Source organism: Calidris pugnax, unplaced genomic scaffold, assembly GCF_001431845.1.
Source record: "Calidris pugnax isolate Ruff unplaced genomic scaffold, ASM143184v1 scaffold103, whole genome shotgun sequence".
Lineage (NCBI taxonomy): Eukaryota > Metazoa > Chordata > Aves > Charadriiformes > Scolopacidae > Calidris > Calidris pugnax.
The window spans coordinates 4,633,087-4,654,315 of NW_015090990.1; the positions used below are offsets into that span (position 1 = coordinate 4,633,087).

The 21,229-nt window shown below is 36.0% G+C and overlaps 1 protein-coding gene across 5 annotated transcripts in view; it reads left to right on the top strand.

Annotated features, from left to right (window-relative positions):
• The window catches only part of SLC4A10 (solute carrier family 4, sodium bicarbonate transporter, member 10), a 126,541-nt gene that overhangs the window by 66,441 nt on the left and 38,871 nt on the right, over nt 1-21,229 (top strand). For 4 of the 5 annotated variants that reach the window (XR_001413393.1, XM_014954465.1, XM_014954468.1 and 1 more), the window contains 6 exons: nt 1,810-1,998; nt 13,308-13,399; nt 17,613-17,770; nt 19,559-19,646; nt 20,154-20,300; nt 20,888-20,988. Coding sequence is in view for 4 of the 5 variants with exons in the window: in XM_014954465.1 (XP_014809951.1) it covers nt 1,810-1,998; nt 13,308-13,399; nt 17,613-17,770; nt 19,559-19,646; nt 20,154-20,300; nt 20,888-20,988 (775 nt within the window). In the remaining variant the exon portion in view is untranslated. The remainder of the gene's footprint in view (nt 1-1,809; nt 1,999-13,307; nt 13,400-17,612; nt 17,771-19,558; nt 19,647-20,153; nt 20,301-20,887; nt 20,989-21,229) is intronic. The other variant, XM_014954467.1, reaches the window with a different exon arrangement.

Genomic DNA, 21,229 nt, shown 5'->3' on the forward strand with positions numbered 1-21,229 from the left:
CATGGGTTGCAAATTCTTGGCTCCTTCTGAAAAAGTTCTACTGAAGACTTTCTCTTGAACTTGTGTTACCTTCTCCATTGTCTTTCTGTCACTCATCTTGATGCTATGCCTCTCTGTTTCTTCCCTGAGAGTCTACAGTAATAGAAAAACTGTGTTTGTCTAGACTGGGAGTGCACTCACCTGGTGGTGTTTGAGTTAACCCTGGAGATAAAAGTTCCCTTCAGAGTCAGGTGAAGCACCCCAAAGACAGGTTTTATTAGTTTAGGCACGCCAGCAGGCAGTATTACTCTTTGGTGTGGGCCACTTGGTCAACACCGTTGTTAATACTGTGCAGAATGTAACTGCTGGGGAGGGTCAAAGGCAACGTCGGAAACCCCTGCGTTGCTCTTCCTTGCGAGATGTGGATACATCTCATGTTTGCATCTCTTGGCGGTTGCATTTTTCTGAGGACGTGGCCTTGTCTTTTGTGTGTGTGTCGTCATAGAGATGTAAATTTGTTGGTAGCCTTGTCATAGTAACTGAAACATGTAGGTAATTTATTGTTCAGCTCTTAAAGCAGCAATATGTATGATACATAGGCTTGTTATGTGGATATTGATAATTTCAGGAAAACTGTTGTGTTTTTTAAATGAACATACAGTGCATAGTTGACTGTTAGCAATTAAACTCTGCTTTTAACCAGCATAATTATTTAATACCTTTTATTATCTCTCTTCTCTTGCTCTTGGGAGTTATCAAAGACCTGATAAATTATGTCTCTACTATGATAAATCTGGCTTTTATTTTTTCTGCTGTGCTTGCTTTTCCACTGAGTTTACTGGTATATGTGAGCCTGACACTAGCACAGAATCATGAGCTGTCTGAATTTTCAGTATAAGGAGTTTTTGACTCAGTTTTTGACTGCTTTTTGTGCAGTACAGTTTCTTCCAATGGATATTCATGGACAGTGTGTACTTAAATGCTGTTTTACTTGCTTTCGAACCATATTTCTTTTTTCCTTTCTTTTTCTGTTAAGCATTATTACTGTTACTAGCAGGATTTCCCAAAATAATAATTAAAAATATCCCACAAAATTCTCAATAATTCTTTCCCAGTTTAAATACACAATGTACACATTTACAAATTTTTTTGAATATGAATATGTAAGAGTATTTTCTGCCAGTGGACTGCAAAAATGGTTGTAATTTCTTAGTAGGGGGATCCGATTCACTCAAATCTCCACGTAATGCTTTTCTTGCAGGAACATGTATGTCGAGCAGTAGAATAAGATCCTATTATGTATTTGCAAATAACACAGCAGTATTTCCTGTATTGTCTTAGCTGAAATTTCTTTATATTGTACTGAAAGTATTGTAATTATAAGACATAAAGTGCTAAACTGTGATCTCCTGTGGTAAGTATAAAGGGAATAAAAAAGGTATTTCCTCACAGCATTCCAGTCCTTTGTAGCAAATAGGGCAGGGTTTATTTCGAAAATAAGATACCTTATGCACATCATAATCTTGGATTTAAATGCATTATGTATGGGATTGCTTAGGGACTGATTTCAAAGTTACATAGGTGACCTTAATTTGGGAACTGCATATCTTTTGAGGGATTGGCTTTTTTACATTAATAGCATACTTTGTAATTTTTTTTTTCCGCGGAGTGAAAGACTTCCAGATAAAACTTACCATTTAGTTCTGTTGTGTTAAAGGAACTGATACCTTTCATTTGTAATCCTGTAGGGTACTAATTATTATGATTGCAATTTAAAAATAAATATTTCCTCTTTCTTCTCTTTTATTATGTTTATGTATATACTTTCAGATATGATTCTGGACCAGCAGGTGAGTTCTGGGCAGCTCAGTGAGGATGTTCGCCACAGAGTACATGAGGCATTACTGAAACAGCATCACCATCAGAACCAGAAGAAGCTGAGCAACAGGATCCCAATTGTGAGATCCTTTGCTGATATTGGAAAGAAGCAATCTGAGCCCCATTCCATGGATAAAAATGGTAATGCATTGCTCTATTTTGCATCTTGACCTTTCAGTAACATGTGCCTGTTCAGTATCGCATGTATTTTATACCCATAGCTTGAACTCAGCATGATTCTGCTCTGAAAACCTACTGTGCTACCTTTTACATGAGAGTGATTCCTCTTATGCAGTCAGTAGCATACCTGTTTAAATTTGAAATTCAGGTATCTAAAAATCTATGAAATCTAAATTTGAAATTTAGGTATCTGGCACAATTCAGGGCTGTGCAGAATTATTCAAGGGAACTAGCTCAGATGATGGAAGCAGGCTAGCTGTGTTAGTGTGTCATTCTGTCTTGGGTAATTGGCATGGCTTATTATCCCCAGTGCAGCACAGCTCAAGTACTCTTGTGGTGCTTTAAGTACTCCGTGCCATCCTTCAGACTGAGCTTGACCATCTTTGCACAGTGTTGCTCTGAACTGTGGGCATGCTCCATTAGTGCCAGAAATGAGATTTGACTATTTTTGACTTCTGTTGACTATCCGGGGCCGACTTAGTTTCTAAGTCTATGACAGTGTACATGCTAGCTAGTGTTCACCTGGTGCTTCAGATTTCATAGTTCAGTTTGAAGGGTTGGAAAACGAGAAAAACATTTTCAAGGTGACACTGTTGGAGAGGTGCTTCAAGAACTGTATCTTATTCTTTCAGAAAATCACATTTTGGAAAATCATGTTCATGAAAATGAGAGAGCACGTTTGCAGAGTGGTTCTACACTTGAGTATTGATTTAACTCTTCTCTTTCTTGCTTTTACAGAAGACTTTATGAGCTCTACTGTTGTTATAGGTTAATCATAATGAAAGATCATTTCTTATTACCCCTTATTTACATAAACACAGCCCTGTGTTATAAAAATTGCAGCCAAATTTTGCAGATATTTACAATTAATTCACAAAAATGATAACGTTGCACAGTTACTGAGCCTCTGTATCTAGTACCATCACAATACCTACAACATTTTTGCCTGAACACCATTGGACTATAGTGACTCTTATTCCAGAAATCACCTTAGCTTTAGTGAAATCTCAGTCCCTTCTGCTGTTCTCTCTGGTTCAGGGCCCTACTGAGCTCCCCTGTCACCCTGGGAAGTGGGGAGTGAATAAACAGCAGTAGTGCTGGGAAGGTGCAGGGTGCAAGAGGCAGCCGTGTGCCAGGAGGCATCAGGCAGGAGGGGAAAGAGTAGTGATGGGGCTGTTGGTAAAAAGATTAACTTTGGTTTCAAGGAAGGACCTTTTGTTTCAATCATTGCCATATAAAGTTCTAATAGGTACTTCTAAATCTAGCCAAGTCCTTGGGGAAGACTCTCAGACCGAAAAAGCAACATATAATTTTATCTGAAGAGGATATTAAATAGAAACATATTAATTATGCTGAAATATCATTTTAAGAGTAAGGAAAAATAATATTTATTAAGATATGTGTGATCATAGGTTTGAATGCACGAGAGTAGAAACAGAATTATTGTCCATCCTTCATAAGGCAACATTCCTGTTGATTTGTGCAACTCTTGCTGATGACTTTAAACAAATGTTCAGGAGACACTTAAGAAAGTTAATGCTATAATGTTCCTATTCCTCAGTTTCCACAGGACACAAAATGGCAGCCTGCATTCCATAAGCTTTTTGCACTAGATATTATATAACAAATAAGCAGTAGGCCTCCTCAGGGCAAGCTGTGAAAGTATGCTAACTACAATTTCAGTAACTTTGTGTGTCTGTTCATGGAACTGATGTAGTAATTCACTCCAAAAGCATTGCACTTTTGCCTAAATTTCTTCTGGGAACCTTCATATGTCTATCTGATTCCCCCCTAAAATAGATTGTGATCAGGACAGCATGTAAGCATATTAAACACGCTAATTATATTTACTCAGTGGTTAAGTGATTCTGCAAGTAGGGAGAGACATATCCTTACAGATTCTTATTTGTCTGTACTTATTTTGCAAGATTACTGAATTCCAGTTCATGTGCTTATGTAAAGATACTTCAGAACACTCCAACCCTGGTTAAAAAAATCACTTCATCACTTTCAATATGCTAATTTAAGTAAAATGCACCATAAAGAATACAAATCTAAATAATTTTAGGAACAAATATAGGAAGGTAAATCAGCTATTTATCTAAATTATAGTGAAGAGTTCCAAACCCAGTCTTTTTGGACACAGATGTCTTTTATTCAGTTTGAAGCATTGCTTTTATACTTGCTTCCTTTAAGTGCTAATGCGTATTTGGCAGTCTTCTGCATGGACCTCTTCAAAATAGATTATGGCCCTGTGATAAAGCCAAGAGGGGTTGGTTAATTTTAAGTTTCTCTCTTACCATTCATTACCTTATTATGTTAAAAAGCCTGAATCTTATTTTATTGCATGAATTAGACTAAAATTAATACTAGCTTTAGAAGAGGACAATTCAGTCTACGTTTTTGCGTTTAAAAGGTATCACATTTTTTTATCTTTTCAAGACAACAGTAAATAAGTAGCTCATGGGCTTGAGTAGCAACTATTGCTCTAATAATCCAGGATTAAAGGAGTGAGGAAAGAGATGATTCTGGAGAGCTTCCTAATTTCAGGTACACCGACTGCTACGTCTTCCAGCTTACTCTCTTAGGTGTTTCTTTACTCTGGATAACTTGCCATGGTATGTGAGTGTAAATTATGCAGGAATCTACACTGACATGCTCAGCTTTCAGGAACTCTGCTGTCCTTAGAAGCTTGACCAGAGGTAGCAGCAAGGTTTCTGATCATTTTCTGCTGCTGTTGCCTCATGACCCAAATGCTAGAGTTCAGCTACAGTGCACTGCAGCTGTATATTTCTTTTTAGATTGCCATGGAGCATCTGTACAACCTTCTCATAATAATATAAAACCGAGTTTTTAAAATACGACTTTGGATAAGATGAAAGCAAAATATGTCTAAAAGAAAGCAAAATTAAAGGATATAAACACCTTAGCCAAGAGTGTGCTATGAGACACATCTTTATTTTCTGAGGACAAATGTAAAATGTAATGAAGACATCATTTTAATCTGCTTATTCTCATTACTGCACAAACATTGTGTAGAATATATGAATGTAAAATGTTCCATATATTGCCAACAGGAGCAATATTGTTCTCTCTCTTTAATACAAAAAATGAAAAAAAAAAATCTTAAAATATTTTATTATTGCTTTTACTTTCTGGATGAGAAGCTTAATTCCTGGGAGACTGCGGGGAGAAAAACAGATTATCTCAGGTACTGCTGAGCCTACAGCTCAGTTCACCACTGTCAGAGATGAGAGTCTGCAGAAATAGCAAGTGCCAGGAGCTTTAGAAGGGCCACTTATTTGTTCCTGTTGAAATGAGGCAGGGGAATTTCAACACTTTTTCTGCACAAAAGGTAAATTCTCAGTTTGGTTAGATTTGGTTTTAGTGTGGACAGTTTAACTGATAACAATCCTTAGCAGTCTGTCCGTCAGTCCCTGCCATCTGGGTTACGTGGTGCAGCTGAGGGTGCAAAACCCCTTCTTTGTTCAAGTTCTTGCCTGTGCTAGCTTATGAATGTATCGATTTCCAGGTATTCAGGAGCGAAGTCTGAAACTGAAGACATAAACATAAATTCAACATATGACGGTGCTGCTGACAGACCACTGTGATATCTTTGCTAGGAGATAGTTGTACATATGTTCTCCTCAATTTTTTCTTTGTTTAAAAGTCTGTCAGACCATCTAATTACATTGCTTTGTATTTAGTAGTATTATCTTTTGTTTACAATGGCTTTTCTTCACATCCTCTGGAGGGCTAAGATGTCAGGGTGCTATGGATTTACCATGCATTTTTAATGCTGCCATGCTGTGTTTAACTTTCACTTTTCATTAAGCATCAAAACTGTGAGAATTAGAAGCCTGCTTTTGATGTTCCAATAAAAAACGACAGTCAAATTTGGCATAAGAGTAGGAATTTTTTTTTTTAAAGTCTAATTTGACACCAGATACCCGAAATAGAGGAGGGCAAGTAATTTTAGCATAAATACTGTAAAAAGCAGGTAAAAATATGAACCTTTGTCATAAGCAAGTCATTTTAGAAAGTTTGGTTTGTAAAGCAGTTTAACTTGTTTTCATTGAGTTCAGTAGCTTTTTCAGTCTGATACTTGAGAGGTGTGTCATTCCTATGACATGGTCTAAAAAGCCAAAGACAGTTGGAAATATATAGCACCTTTCTATTCTTAGGGGAATGCTAAAATAACGTCATAATGCCCTTTTATAAAGGGTTCTGCAATTCAGAATTTAAGTGTGCGTGGCGTAGAAAAGTAGCTGATTTGACAAAAATGTGGTTAGGAAAAGAAGTTTTCATCATGTAAACATTTCAGGGTTTTTGACTCACTATTTTACATTTAGTCTAGACTCCAGATTGTGTATGTGTGTATATTTGTAATGAGATCTAACAGACCTTTTACTAATTAAAGTTGAAATGGAGGAACTAGGGGAGAGGAGCATAGGAGTATAAGTAACTTGTAAATTTTATTTCCATGCATCTTGCTGAAGGGTCCCTATCAAAAATAACATGATCTTGTGCCTGTTCTCTGTTCCGTACTATGCCATTTATAACTGCTGCTTCTCCCTTGATGTCAGAGCAGACACGTTATTAGTTTAAAAATTGCATTATGCCCCACCATGATGAATGATTTTGGGAAATTCTGAAATTCAGAGAAGAGGTGTATCAATATGCCAAATAGCTTGAAGGAAGCAATGGCATGTTAAATTGAGGATCTTCAGAATTAACAGCATGAACTGCTGGAGCAGTTAATTTTGACATATTCTTTTCCAAGCCCTTTTCCAGTTATTTCAGGTAGCATGATCAGCTGGTTTGGACTTCTTCATTGTTTTATGGCAGTATGAGCACATGCAGGGGTGTCTAAGACTATGCTTGGCTATCTAATTTAGGACAGTGTGCTTTAGTATCCCAGTAAGTCTAAATTACCAGTTATGTGATGGTGTTTGTTACTTTCCTCAGTTTCCTAATCTCTTGTAAGCATCTTTTCAAGCATTTATACCGTAACTCAGAGCTGGCTGACAGCATGTGAAACTCTGATGTCAGTACTACCACGTGGAGAGAGATGGACATTACTTGGAGCCATATAAAAAGGGTAGGGATGCATTCCTAGGTATGTGACCACGTGCCTTAGTTTTTGGAAGAAGTCACAACGAATGCCATATATATACCCAAGTTTTCTGGCAGTATTGGATCTGGATCAGGTCGATTGCTCCAGCTTTCCTTGAAGAGAAGGCAAACTTAAAGATAGTAAATTCTAGCTTAAATTAGCTAATGCTTTATTTTTTGTTTTATATTCTTCTCAAATGTATATATTTTAATCAACTTGTATTATCCACAGGTTTTTATATTACTAAAATTTAACTTGAATTTACAAACATATTCATCTGATATTTATTCTTTCTTTCTCCACATTTCCTTGTACCCATGATAAAATGTGTAATCTATATGTATAAGACTGTATCATTCATCTTTGTATTTCTTTATTTTGCTCTGTCTTTGTTGTGTCTGTCTCTAACAGGCTCATCTCATCTCTGTATCTTCTTCATCTCCTATCCTTTGGGTTCTGTAAACTCCCTGAAGGTTCAGAGGTAGTATAAATACCTATTCTTGCTTGGGCTTCAGATCATTTCAAATGTACACCCATGTCTTCACCTCAGTTTCTTGACAGCATGCAACTTCTTGCGATAGTGATTAAAAAATACCTCGGGCCTTTGTCAGCAGCTGCGGCACACTTAAGAGAAGTTTGTGTGGAATGATGTTTTTTGGGGGGGGAAAAGTGCCATTTCTTTATAAGTTCATTTTCTTACATCGATTTGTAAAACTGCAAACCATAGCATTTTAGTTAAAACTGCATGATTTCATGTGAGTTATGCTTGAGATTCAGGCCTAGCATTAGAAAAACAGGTAAAGTGACTTCTTCCTTATCCTCTTAAATTATGTATCATCAGTGGGCACCAAATCTGCTTGCAGTTACACAGGTACACTGGGAGTGACATGGTTCTCCACTGATATAAAATGTTATGCATCAAGAGGCCATACAAATTCAGAGATGGTATCACTGCTCTGTTATATTAGAATTTTACCATATACTTAAGAAAATTTACTGGTTTTCAATCCTTGATTTTTGATCTGGACAGTGTATCTGCTTATATTTGGAAAATTGCTGACTAGTTGCAGTGAAAAGAAGATTGCTATAGCTGGTTTGCAAATCACATTATTTGTTTCTGAATGGGAAGAAATCTGTATGGTCTAGAAAAATAAGCAGCTTCTTTTCTGAGTCAATTTCCTTTGCTGTGTGAGTTGTATCCAGTTTGTTTCCGTTAACTGTGATTTGTATCTGAATACATTATTCTTGGTTTTCGTCATTGGCATTCTTGAGACCTTTTGGATTTTGATTAATAAATACAGTACACATAGTTAAATGTCTTGAGCTTTACATTTTAGGGAGTAAGGGTATGTTGCATGTGACATTAATTTACTGGGATTAATTTGTTAGTGTTTTTTTTTTTAATTTGGGAGGACAAATAGTCTCAAAATGCTGAGCTCTCTCTGCAAATGCAAACTTCTACTAGTGTAACGGATGCGAACCTTATTTTGATGGATTTTGATTTCTAAGTGGCTTGGCTTTGCATGACATAGTTTTGTGTGAATTCTTGCTCTATTCAAAGCTCTGGCAATTTCACGTTACCTGTAAAAACCACTTGTTTTTTATGTACACCAATGTAAAAAATAATTTCAAAAACTGTGTGGATATTGGCTTTTAAATACGTAGATAAGCCTTCACACCCATTTTAGTGTGGTTTTATCTCTTAGGTATTAAGGTCCTTTGTAGGCAGGCTGTATATTTCAGTGATACCACATTGTGTGTTTGTTTTATACTTTAAAATATCCGAATGTCTCTCTGATGAATTCTCAAAGAATGTAGCTTTTCAGGTACTTCACGTAGATGGACTACAGGGTAAATCAAGGCTTTTAAATTTTAGATGTATAAGGACTCAAAGTACAGTGTAGTACTTTGCACTCTTAAAAAAGTAGCACTCTTAAAAAATAAAATACTGTATTTATCCCATACAATGTGTAAATAAACATTTTGCTTGAAAGCCCTGGAATGGAACTGGCAATGACAGGGCCTGGAAGAGCTGAATAAATGGCAAGGCTGTTGCAGTTCTTATTCCCTCTTACAGGGAGTTGATGGTTTGTTTCTTCACCATTCTTACCAGTCTAAACCCCACATTGCTAACTCAAAGAAGTAATAAACCATTGCAAGTGTTTTTCTCAGAGCAGATGTTTAAAATCTGGCAAGCTGGCAAGGGATTGGGGCTAGTTTGGATTTTTTATGTGGTGGTTTTTTTTTTTTTTAATTTTACACGTAGTATTTTGAAGGCTCCCATATTATAAAGATAAAATTCAGAGAAAACTTGGATTTAGTGTACCTGTATTCCTGAGACAGTTAGGTGCAATGGTGACTGTTGATGTTTTGATGGAAATCAGAGAGGAAATGCTTTTTTGTTTGTTTGTTTTAGTCTAGGTATGATGTGACATCTCCCCTCTTCATTCACATAGCTCTTTAATTGATTGTTGCTTCATAGGACCATCATAGTGTCAATAACTGTTTCCTTTGTTCAGAGAAAGCAATCAGTTGCTGAAATTAAAAACGACTTGAGGATAAAGCACATGCGTGTTGCCAATGTGCTTTAGCAAACCAAGTATTTTTAATGACTTTGGAAGATAAATGTAGCACGGTGATGCCAGTGTTCACTAGGTTGCCATTAGCGTGCTTTTGGTCCTACCCTGTTGGGGATTACTCATGTGCTTAACAGTATACACCCCAAAGGCATTTCCTTTAAGTCAACATGAAATTATACACAAAATTAAATTAATTTATGAATTTTTGTGGCTTTGTAGCTCAGAAGTAGAGGAAGCTACCAAACATAAGAATAACAGTGTATTGTTATTGTCCAGTTCTTAGGGAGAGGGCCACCATAGCACTACACCTACCTGCTTTCTAGCACAAAATCTACAAACATTTAAGAAACTAAATGTGTATAGGAGCAAAAATGTCTCCAAAACCCAGTACTTTTTTTCTTTTCTGTGGAAGGGCCACAGAGACCACGTTTCAGATTTGCATATTTGCGTTTTACTGATTGTATTGTTGCATAAGAAACATGCATTCATGCAGTGTGTTTAAGGTGCTCTTTAAAAAGCTTTCCCCATGACAATCACGTGAAAAGTGAATTTACCTGTCTTCTCTACCTTGTATTTTTGATTGTTATTCAACACAGTAAAAAACCCCAAACTTCTTGTTTCAAGATCCAGAAAACTGTCTTAAGTTGCAGAGCTATTTAAACAGCTCTTACTGCCTCAAGGTAAAACTTGTGTTCTTTCAGATTACTCCAGCATATGGGTAAATCAAAGTTTGAGGTCTTCCGTTGGCACAGAAAAAGAACATATGCTATTCTTATAAACTTCACATACTAACTGGTTGTGGCTTTTATTTCCTACTATGTATATTTTTACATATTTTTCTCCTTATAAAAAAGTGGACCCAATGTTTAAAAGTTAGCCTTTGGTCTGTTATGCTAATTGCTTAGAGGCTTTTGACACCTCCAATTACGATAATAAAACTTCAGTATTTATAACAGGTGGTCCACGCTCTGACTCCTTTGTTGGTCAATATTTTTATCTCCTTGGCAAATATCCCTGCTCTCATTTTATTGAATTTTTGGGTCCAGGAAAAAAAAAAATAGATCTAAATCCCCAATTAGCAACAGAAAGATAATGAACTACTATTTCTGTTGATTTCCTGTAACATCTTTATAACATAATGTGTATTTTAGTATGAGCAACTATTACAAGTATTTCCCTTTATATAGATCCTAGAGTATAGAGGAGTGTCTAGAAGGAAGAAACTAAGAGATAAGAATGTCTAGTATTACTAGATTTAAAGTTTTCTGGGAGTAAGTTAGGGCAGAAATTTTCCCTTCTAGTGGAAGGCTTACTTGTTACATTATTAAAATCTCCAAAATAGTACAGAAACCAAATTTACATATTAATTATTTTTAATAGTTATAGTACTACAGGATGATTGCTGTAAAAATAATTCTAAGACTGTTAAATAAAAAATAAAATAACTACAGTGTGAAGTAGTGTATGGAAATACATAGTGTAAAGGTGATGGTGTAACAATGATGGAACTCAGTTTTTTTTTCTTTAAGTTCTAATTAAAACAGACGAATAACCAGATATAAGCATCTTGCATATTTAATAATTTCTGGCTTCCATTTTGCAAAAGTTGTCTCTTGTGACATTTAGGAATTAATAGTGTTTTAAAATGTGAATTCCTTTAAGTTAACGTTAACGTGTTACTTCCTGAAATCAATCCTTTATTCTTATCACATGTAAATTCTAACCCTGACATACTTTTGTCTGCTTGGTTAGGTTAACATGCTTGTCATGTCTGGTTTTTGCCATTCTCTGTTTATTTCACCGTAGTGCTAACAAAAGCCCTAATTTCTATTCTTGTTTTGATTTGTCCTTGTCCTGAATCAGAGAAAAAATATTTACATTTTAAAGATAGATACATTTAATAATAAGATTTCTAGCAATACATTTTAAAGCATTCTGTTCCTGGACTTCCTAATCAAAGTGAAATCTCTCCGGCTCTGCTGCCAGGATGCAGCTCAAGAGTCTAAAAACTGTTTTGTGTCATGGGAGATTTGCCTAGTGGAAAATGAGATGTTGATTTTCATGAAAACCAGCCTTTTCCTTGAGCAAGTGTTTCAACTGGGAATTCATGACCAGACTTAAGGCAGGGATACTGGTAGTGCTCAGCTGTGACAGAAGCTGGATACTTCAGTGTTTTGGCAATGATTGAGATGCTCTTGCAAGTCTCCTGTCCTGTTCAGACTGGATCCTGTGAAGCGCTCTGTTTCCTGGCTGCGGCTGAGGACGTGCTTGGCCTGCAAGCGTGTGTAACGGCGTGTGAGGGGACATGCCATGGCTTTTTGAATTGCCCAGACAATGTGCCTAGCCTAGGACTCTCTGACTGTCTTCATCTTCAAGTATCGTGAACATATGGTCTTTGTTACTGTGCAAGTTTAGGTTGATTTTCACCAGAACCAATGTTTTCACATCATCATTTCTCAGTCATATGAGAGACTTTATTTGCTATGGAAACAAATATATGCTGGGCACGAGATGCTGACTCTGGGCCAGTTGGACTCTGTAGTTATTCCTGGGTATGTGTTAGGGCAGTAAGAGATAGTTGGCTCATATATTTGGTACTTTTTCCTGTACTTTGTTGTGGTGTTCAGAGCTGTGCGAGGCTCCTGCCATGCTAGGGAGGGAGGAAGAGTGAAGGCAGGCAGGGAGCGGCCCACCACCCTGGGGGGCTTGCCTGCTGCCCTGCTGCCAGCCCCACATCCTCAGTGTGTGCACGGTGGCCTCTGGCCGTGCACAGGGGCAGTGCTGCCATTAAGTAAAAAATATGCTTTATGTGACATACACTTGTTACTTGATCCTGTTTTTCCTCTTTGAGCTTCTGTTGGCAAAATTTTGTTGGTCCCAAGGCTTACTGTTTGCTTACATGAGACTGAGGCCTGTTTAAACACTCCTCATCTTGAGATATTTTTAAAAGGTCTATAAAATACTTTACTAAATCCTGACTGGAATTTTTTTAAAAAGTGTTTGCCGAAACATTTGTTTTACACGTCAATGATCACATTGTTCAATACTGTTTTTAAATCACTTTAATTTCCAATAGATCTATTTTTATAGCAGGCCGCTTTTACGCTGGGTTTTGCAGTTGTTGATAGAATCAGGACAGTTTTGTACACATGAGTAAATGTATGGAAATTATTAATTCTGTTTTATTCAGAGAGGATATTCTTCAAGATAGATATTTTTCAAAATTGGCAGCTCCTCAAATTAATAAAAAAAACTATATGAATGCAGGACTGTCCTCAAATGTAAGATCTTAAAAATCATAAGCTTTAATTGGCATAGAAAGTTTGTCTTCCAATATTCAAGAGTATCTTTTACATTTCTGAATTATGTTCTCCCATTCCTAACTACACATGATAAATGTTCTGTCTTTTGAGAATGTGTTATTCTAAATAAGTCTTTAATTAAAATGCTGTGTTCTGATGCTTCATGTATATTTGATATGAAACTTATGCAGTTCTTTAACAAGTATTTCATTAGATGTTGCTTTGTTTGTAGAAGTAATTGTTAGTATTCTGTAATAATGGTACTTTTTTTAGCAGGTCAGATTGTTTCCCCACAGTCTGCTCCAGCCTGTATTGAAAACAAAAATGATGTGAGCAGGGAAAACAGCACTGTTGACTTCAGCAAGGTAAGAGTTCACTGACGGTGAAGATTACTTTCTGACTACCAAATACATCTTTTAAATTAAATAAGATGAATCTATGTATATCAGGAAAAGCTATGAAGGGCAAATTTTACTTCAGCGTGAAAGTTTCTTGTGCATTGCAACACAGTTTGTATGTAACAAAAAAGAATTTTAATTACTAAAAATTAAAATAAAAATGTAAAATTAAAATAAAATTTATTAATAAATTACTGGTAAGAGGAAATTACAGTTTAGGAACATAGATAAATTTATTACATGACAATATCATAAATGTATATCTGTAAGGTGAATTTTGACAAATTAAGAGAAAATTGTCTAAGTAGGAAAGTAATTCAGAATCCTTAAAATTCAGATTTACCTCTCAGATTTTTACTTTTTGTAGAAATAATGCATGAAAGCAAACTACGCTTTTTATAACCTGAACTCGTGGATTCCAGATGTCTCAAACAGAATGTGTTTCTGTAAACCTATAACTTAATTCTTCTGGCAAGCCAAGATATTTCAGTACACTTCACAAAAGATGTTAACTGTTCACTAGTGGAGATTGCAATGACAGTTCAATGTTAGATAGCAAAGAAAAGCAAACAGCTTCTCAGCTTTAATGTAAAGGAGAATCCTAATTTAAGAAGTCTGTATGTACCTAAAACAAACTGTCACATTAGATACAGATGACAGACCTGACAGGGATAGATGACTTCGGCTGACACATTAATACAACAAAGGTTGAGTAAGCAAAGAAAGGTGATTTAAACCAAAATTCTGAAGAGCAGCACTTTGAGTCTGTTGAATCTTAATGTTAGTGCAACTGAGCTAAAAGTAGAGTTATGTGATTGCTCCATCTGGTGCCAGACTTATTTCCTAGCAGCAGTAGCTATTTGCACCATTTGAATTTTTGACTGAACATGACAGACTAGGAATGGTATATGGCTGAAATAAAGGTGGGAAACAGATCTTTTTATTCAAAGACGGTGACAAGAAAGGACGTTGGCTGGTGATATATTCTCAACCACATTTCTGTAGAGGTAGCAAGGAGATCTATAAACAGTGACAAGTTGTTACAAATTTTATACTAATGCTTTAAAAATATTTAAAATTAAGATTATAATGCTTTAAAAAGTCAAGTATCATTTTGGTTTCCTGATATTTATATTAAAAGTGTAACTAAAACTAGTTGTTTTGGCAAGTGTTCTAATAACAAGATGTAATTTTGCAAAGGACATCAAATATAAATAAAGCAGTCTATTCAAAATTAAGCTGTACAGATGTGAAGCTCGTAACAATCCAAAGGGAATGACATGACATCCAGTAATGCTTTTCTTGCAAGTTTCCCCAATTGCTTTGAGTGTTTTAGGATCAAAATCCCAGTCTATTGTCTATCCGCAATGATGTTTGTATTAAAGAAGAATGGAGTCGGCATCATTTGATCCTTCACTCACTATTTTTCTAGTGCATCAGCTTTGCTGATCAAAAGAGCTCTTCCTATTTAAACTGCCCTGAGTAGAGATCAACATGTCATCTTTTGTCTAGTCTCAGCAGTGTTAGACACCAACAAAGGGTGTCAGGAATATGGAAGGAACAACTTTTGTTTGCGGGAATGAAATAACAGTAAAGGATTGTAATCTAGATACCTTTTTGACTGCTTTCTAATAGATCCATTTATCCTTCTGAAGATGCATAAGCAAAGTACAATTTCCCCTTGAAATGTGCTATTGCAGTAACTCCCAGTGGTTATAATTGGAATTATATGCACAGATTGAGAGGAAAGTAGAGCAGTACACTAATTTTCTCTTGAGTATTGTGATTTCTTGCTCTAATTTTGTTCCACTTATTAGTTTCATTTATCTTCTACAAAAAAGCACCTTTGACTACCTCGCATATTCTCTGCTTGCTAATCCGTCTCCCTTGGGCTACTTCTAATATTCCAAATTTTGGAGTTGATTCAAAAAGTTGACTTAATCTGAGTACAGCACTGAGACTGTGTTGATTGTATTGGTATCTATTTATGAATAATGTGAGACATGGCAGTAAAAGCTGTCTTAAAAGTTACTTCAGTAGCACCGAGAGGGAGGCATAGTTTCTGGTGTTTGTAATTGTAAATGTGTCACTCCTCTTCCTCTGGGGACACCACGAGGACTTTGTATTCCTGGTGTGATGTGGAGGTGATCTGTCACAGCACCGCTTTATCCTGTGTCTGAGCAGGATGGGGATGGCAGTTTAACAACTGCATCTGATGCTAGAGGCTGAAGGGAGCCCTAGTTGCCCTGAAATACAAAATGCATGAAGAAACTGCACCCGCATCCCTTCTCATGGCAACGTTCCTGTGCTCCACATGAAAACAGTATTTCTGAATTAAACCCCAGTCCCATACTGACAGAGTCTGCAGATTAAGATGCATGTGAGCTGAAGACCTCTTGGGATAAGAGGTGTATTATGATGAACAGGTTAGAAGAAGCATTCGAAGGATGTAGCTTTTGCCATTGCCCCAGATGCACTCCTGGGCCACCTCTGCTCTCGTTACATAGTGGAAGCAACACCCAGGGTTCAGGTATATTTGCCCAGTTGGGTGCTTCTCTGCCAACTATTTTCCTTTTAACTGGGATTCTGTTCACTGCCTAAGGATTTGGAATCTCAAGCTGAGAAATAGTACAGGAAACATTATCTGGAAATACTTTCTGGTAGACAGGAGACTGAATGTTTATTTCAGAGTTGAAACTTGATCCTGTGATCTGTATATTAGTGGGACCTTAGTGTGTATTAGTGTCTACTGTAGCATGTTGTACATGAGACATCAGTTATTAAATCCATTCACAAGGTAAAATTGATACAGAATGCATATTGCTATATGCCTGAAAGACTGCTTCCTTTCTCTCAAATATAATTGACCTATGACATCAAAATTAGGTGCAAAGTAAATCTGTTTGGGTTTTGTATTTAACCCTGAAGAGTTTTGTGATTTGAGTGGGGAATAGAATTTACCTCCCTGATACTTTACCTTGAAAAAGTCCTTGGACTCCAACCTTCCATGTTGATTTGATGCTTGTTTAGCTTTGTGAGGTGGTTGGTTGTCATTCTAGATTAGCTTAGGGTAGCACTAGGCATCTCTCTGTGATCGGAGGAAAATAAGATTTCATTACACAGGCAACTGTGTTATATCTGAATTCTGATTTAGTGCCAGAGCCATTTGCAAGAAAACAATTTTCTAAATATTACCAAAAACTATGCAAACTAGTGCTGACAGATGGCTGTAAGATAGACATTAAAATGGTCCACTTTAACAGTTTATATTGGATTTGGTTGCTGTTGTTGTGTTTAGATTAATAAAAGGAAAGCAAATGACAAAATTCATGCATTTTGAAGTGTAGATAATACTGATGCATAATGAAATCAAACATACATTATATACTCTATTGCTCCATGTCGATCTTTGTTACAGAGTAAACTCTAGAATGATACTGAGGAAATAAGTACAAATGAGCACATTCTCTGGCAAATACCTTGATCTTATATAGTAATATCATGATGAAGCTATTTCTCTGTCTTTTCCTACCTTTCCATAAAAGTCATCATCACTGCCTTAAAACTCTGAAGTTTTTATTCTACTTTGCTCTGTCAGTTTACTCTTTAGACAATTGTGGTCATAGCTTATTTTCTGTCATTTTCAGCAGAAGGGCAACTGTCTTCCATTAAATCCAAAACCAAAATTACATCTCACTTAGAGTAGTAGAAGGAAAATTACATGTAGTGCAACTTATTCTCATTGAGATTATAGTACACTAACTATGAATTCATGATTTCCAGAATTGTTAATTATGGAAAAATAAGGCATCTTCATTTCTTCTACTGTTATGACTTATTGATTCTGTTATGAATTACTGATAAAATGTATTAATAGAAAATTAATACTCTGTTCTTAACAAGATTTTGCATGTGGTGTGTTGTCTTTATAAGTTAATTCTGCAGTACTTTAACCAGGTTTCCAAGAAAGACTAGTCAAATAATGAAAGATTTATTGTTTGGTTTTGGAAAACATTTTTATTTAAAGAAAAATTATTCAACAGACAAGAATAGTAGAAACTGTATAATTGAAATAACTAACACTATAGTGCAGTGACCAGAAAGCTTCTGTCAACAATGTACGGGGAAAAAAAATCTGTGTGAATAGCTTTAAGATTGCAATTTAATATACTTTTCCCAGGTTGACCTACACTTCATGAAAAAGATACCACCTGGAGCTGAAGCATCAAATATCTTAGTTGGTGAATTGGAGTTCCTGGACCGTGCAGTCGTTGCTTTTGTTAGGTTATCTCCTGCAGTGCTACTTACAGGACTAGCTGAGGTTCCAATTCCAACAAGGTACAGTTGGATTTACTTCTCTTCTTGGTTTTCTGAATACCTTGTGGAGATGGGGTGGTGTGACTTTCAACTTTGTCATGTATTGAGTTATGAATTTGGTTCTTTTTTTTTTAACAAAAACATCTCTTAGAGACATCTTTCCACTTATCCTTTAAATGATGTATGTATATTAAGAAACATGCCATTTGTGTGTGCAGATAGTCATTCTTTGCAGAAGTACAGATGATAGCTTGTAAGGCTACAACACACAATTTATTCTATGCAAACTGGTAATACTGCAGATGAAATACTAAGGTGCAATATTCAGCTGCTTAGAATATTTCATCTGGAACTGAAACTACTTATGCGATACTGCATAATTATGTCCAGAAGAAAAAAATTAAGGAGGAATTGAGTAAAGGGTGAAAACAAACTGTATGATTTGATTGACTAGGGATAGTGAATGGATGAAGAACATGCTGTAAATACCATGCTTCTCTAAAAGTTACTTTGCAGATATTTGCGTGGTAGTAAATGTGACTTCTAACAATTTTTTATTAGATTCATCTCTACTAAGGTGAAACTGTGTCTGATGAAGTACTTTGGTACTGAGAACAAATTGTGAGGAATTCTAAAAAAAGTGTCTAAAATAGAGTTTGTAGTCACATAGAAAGCATCTAAATAGATCTGCAGATATGTCATTTCCTGCTGGGGTTGATTCAGACCAAAATTGCAAAGTGATTCTCTCAGATAGTAGATCAGTGACTTAACTATTATTGCAGTCTCTCACTTTTATTTTTGCATTTGTGCATATGTTTGTACACAGATTCTGTCTCTCTCCTCTTCCCTTTTAGTTTCTATAGAAGTAGAATTCCAACAGAAGGCAGTAGTGTATTCCAGTTGTTTGTGACACTCAGGAAAGAGTGTTGTGCTGTGAAATGCAATGCTGAGATTCATATCCTTGCTCCTAGTCAGATAAACAGTAGAAAATTTTCTTTAAGTTGTAGTTACTTTGGATATGACTTTTTTGTCTTTTCTAATTTTTGCATGTGCATAAAGAACATTAAGGGACTGGGTTGGCTTTAAAAAAATCTTCTGAAGCCTTCCTTTTAACCTCCCCCAACTTCCCACAAAAATCCCTACCATCAGAAGGAAAACAACAGATGTCTTGATTTTTGGCCAAAAGAAAATTAAATAATGAAAATTTAAGATAATTAAGAAATTCTATAAAAAATGTTTATTTTAAAAAAATTTAATAGTGTTAATAAAAAATTGTGTTTTGCATTTTAGCAAAACCGAGAACTTAAATTATTTCATTTAAGCTTTTCCTCTGCATTTTATAGAACCTTACTAGCCCCAAGCCTAGAGTAGAGCCTTAATGGGAGTAAGAACGATTTTAAAAATATTTTTATTCAGGGGTAATTTCACAATATTACAGTATTACTACCATAAAATAGTTGATTCTGTTGAATTAACAGAATTAAATGTTAATGTTAATGTGTCCTGCACATAAAGCTTAAATGCATATATTTATTATATACGATAAGGTCTGTTATGTAAGGAGGTTTTGATAGTCTCAATCAAGTCTGACTGTGAAGCTTATGGTATATTTTTGGAAGTTATTTTCACATTTTTTCTAACCAGAGCTTCATGTTTAAATGCATGTGTGAGGATCTTGAAGGAGATTATATATAATATTTGTCTTGGAATTTCTTCTAGTCCAGTTTTTAAATAAGTTTTTCTGTAGTATGTATAATTACTTTCAGCCATCTATCCGTGACTATTTATTTATTTATATTCTATTTGCAGATTTTTGTTTATTCTTCTTGGACCACTGGGTAAAGGGCAACAATACCATGAGATTGGAAGATCAATTGCAACACTAATGACAGATGAGGTATTTTTATTCATGGCTTGGTTTTAGTAATTTTGTACTGACTGAAGAGGTGTAATACGGATCCTCGAATTTGGAGTTGTTCAGATGAAATGTGGCTAATCGTTCTGATTGTGCACAAATAGCATTGTAGTTCATTTCATGGTCCTGTAACAGCCCAGATTATGTTTCCACAAGGAGATAACAACATTAGAAACAATATCCACATGCAAGGATATCTTCACTGAGAAGATACCACTTTACACAGATGCTTTCCTGTGGAATTAATTGTGTTTTAAGCTGTAAAATCTCTAGAACATTTAGCACACATAAGGATGTTTTTCCATAGCAGCTGGAATTTATATGAAAATATATGCCAGAAACTCTAATCAGTTGAAGCTAAGATTACTTGTCTGGTGGGAACTGCATGAAGTGCATTCTGTTTCAGAGAAAAAGGGCCATTGTGAAAAATGAGAGCATTCCTTTCTCTATCTGGTTTTCCTCCCACATACACTTCTCCGTTTTTCACAGGTGTTCCATGATGTTGCTTACAAAGCAAAAGACCGCAATGACTTGGTGTCTGGTATCGATGAGTTTCTTGATCAGGTTACTGTTCTCCCTCCTGGGGAGTGGGACCCAACAATTCGAATAGAACCACCTAAAAATGTTCCCTCTCAGGTTTGTACACTGAAAAATTCAAACACTTTCAAACCTTGTGATGAATTTTTGCTAGGTAGAATTATCATTGATTTAGCATTTAGCAGAGTCGCTATATAGACATTTTGTATGTTCTTTTTTGTGTGTGTGTGCTTAATTTGCTTTAACAGAACCTTTGTCTTGCAAGCATACAGTATAGTGATGACATTTCAGTACTAGTTGTCTCCTGAGTGGAGACAGATAATTGCATCAAAAGATCTTAGGTTCAGGGGTAATTGGTCATAAGCATCTTTGATTATTCTGAACAGCCATGGTTTGCTTTTGTTACAAGCTTATTGCAAGAATTGATCAAAGCAGCCTGGCTACTACTCTTGAATATTTTCTCTTACGCAGGATTTTCTGTGATCAATTCTTTGAATTTCTTAGACTGCGAATCCTTCTACTATTTTCTGTTATAGAATTCCTCTACAGCTTATGAAGAGTTTACGTTGATGAATCTTACCATAAATTTTACATGTTTAGTTTTTCAGCTCTCAAAGCCTGTTTCCTCTGCTAAAATTAGGTTTTGGTTGCTAAAACCCATGAGAAGTGTCTTTTCCTTCTGGTAGGAGAAGCGTAAGATCCCAGGAGTGCCAAATGGGACTGCAGCCCATGGGGACGCAGAACATTCTGGAGGACACTCTGGACCAGAACTGCAACGCACTGGAAAGTTAGTGAAAGCATATGCAAAGTATTAAGTGTTCTCAAAGTGATCCACTTCCAAGGGAATCATAATGGTCTGGTTCTCTCTCAAATGGCTGGGTTGGCACATGATTTTTTTTTTTTCAGGCATTTTTCCTGATTTGCATACCACATAGCTGGAAAGGACAATACATGCTAATTTGAGAGAGGGGAAGAGGGCAAGAGGATTTGAGTTTTCACATTGTATTTATTGCAAGCTCCTTCTCTAT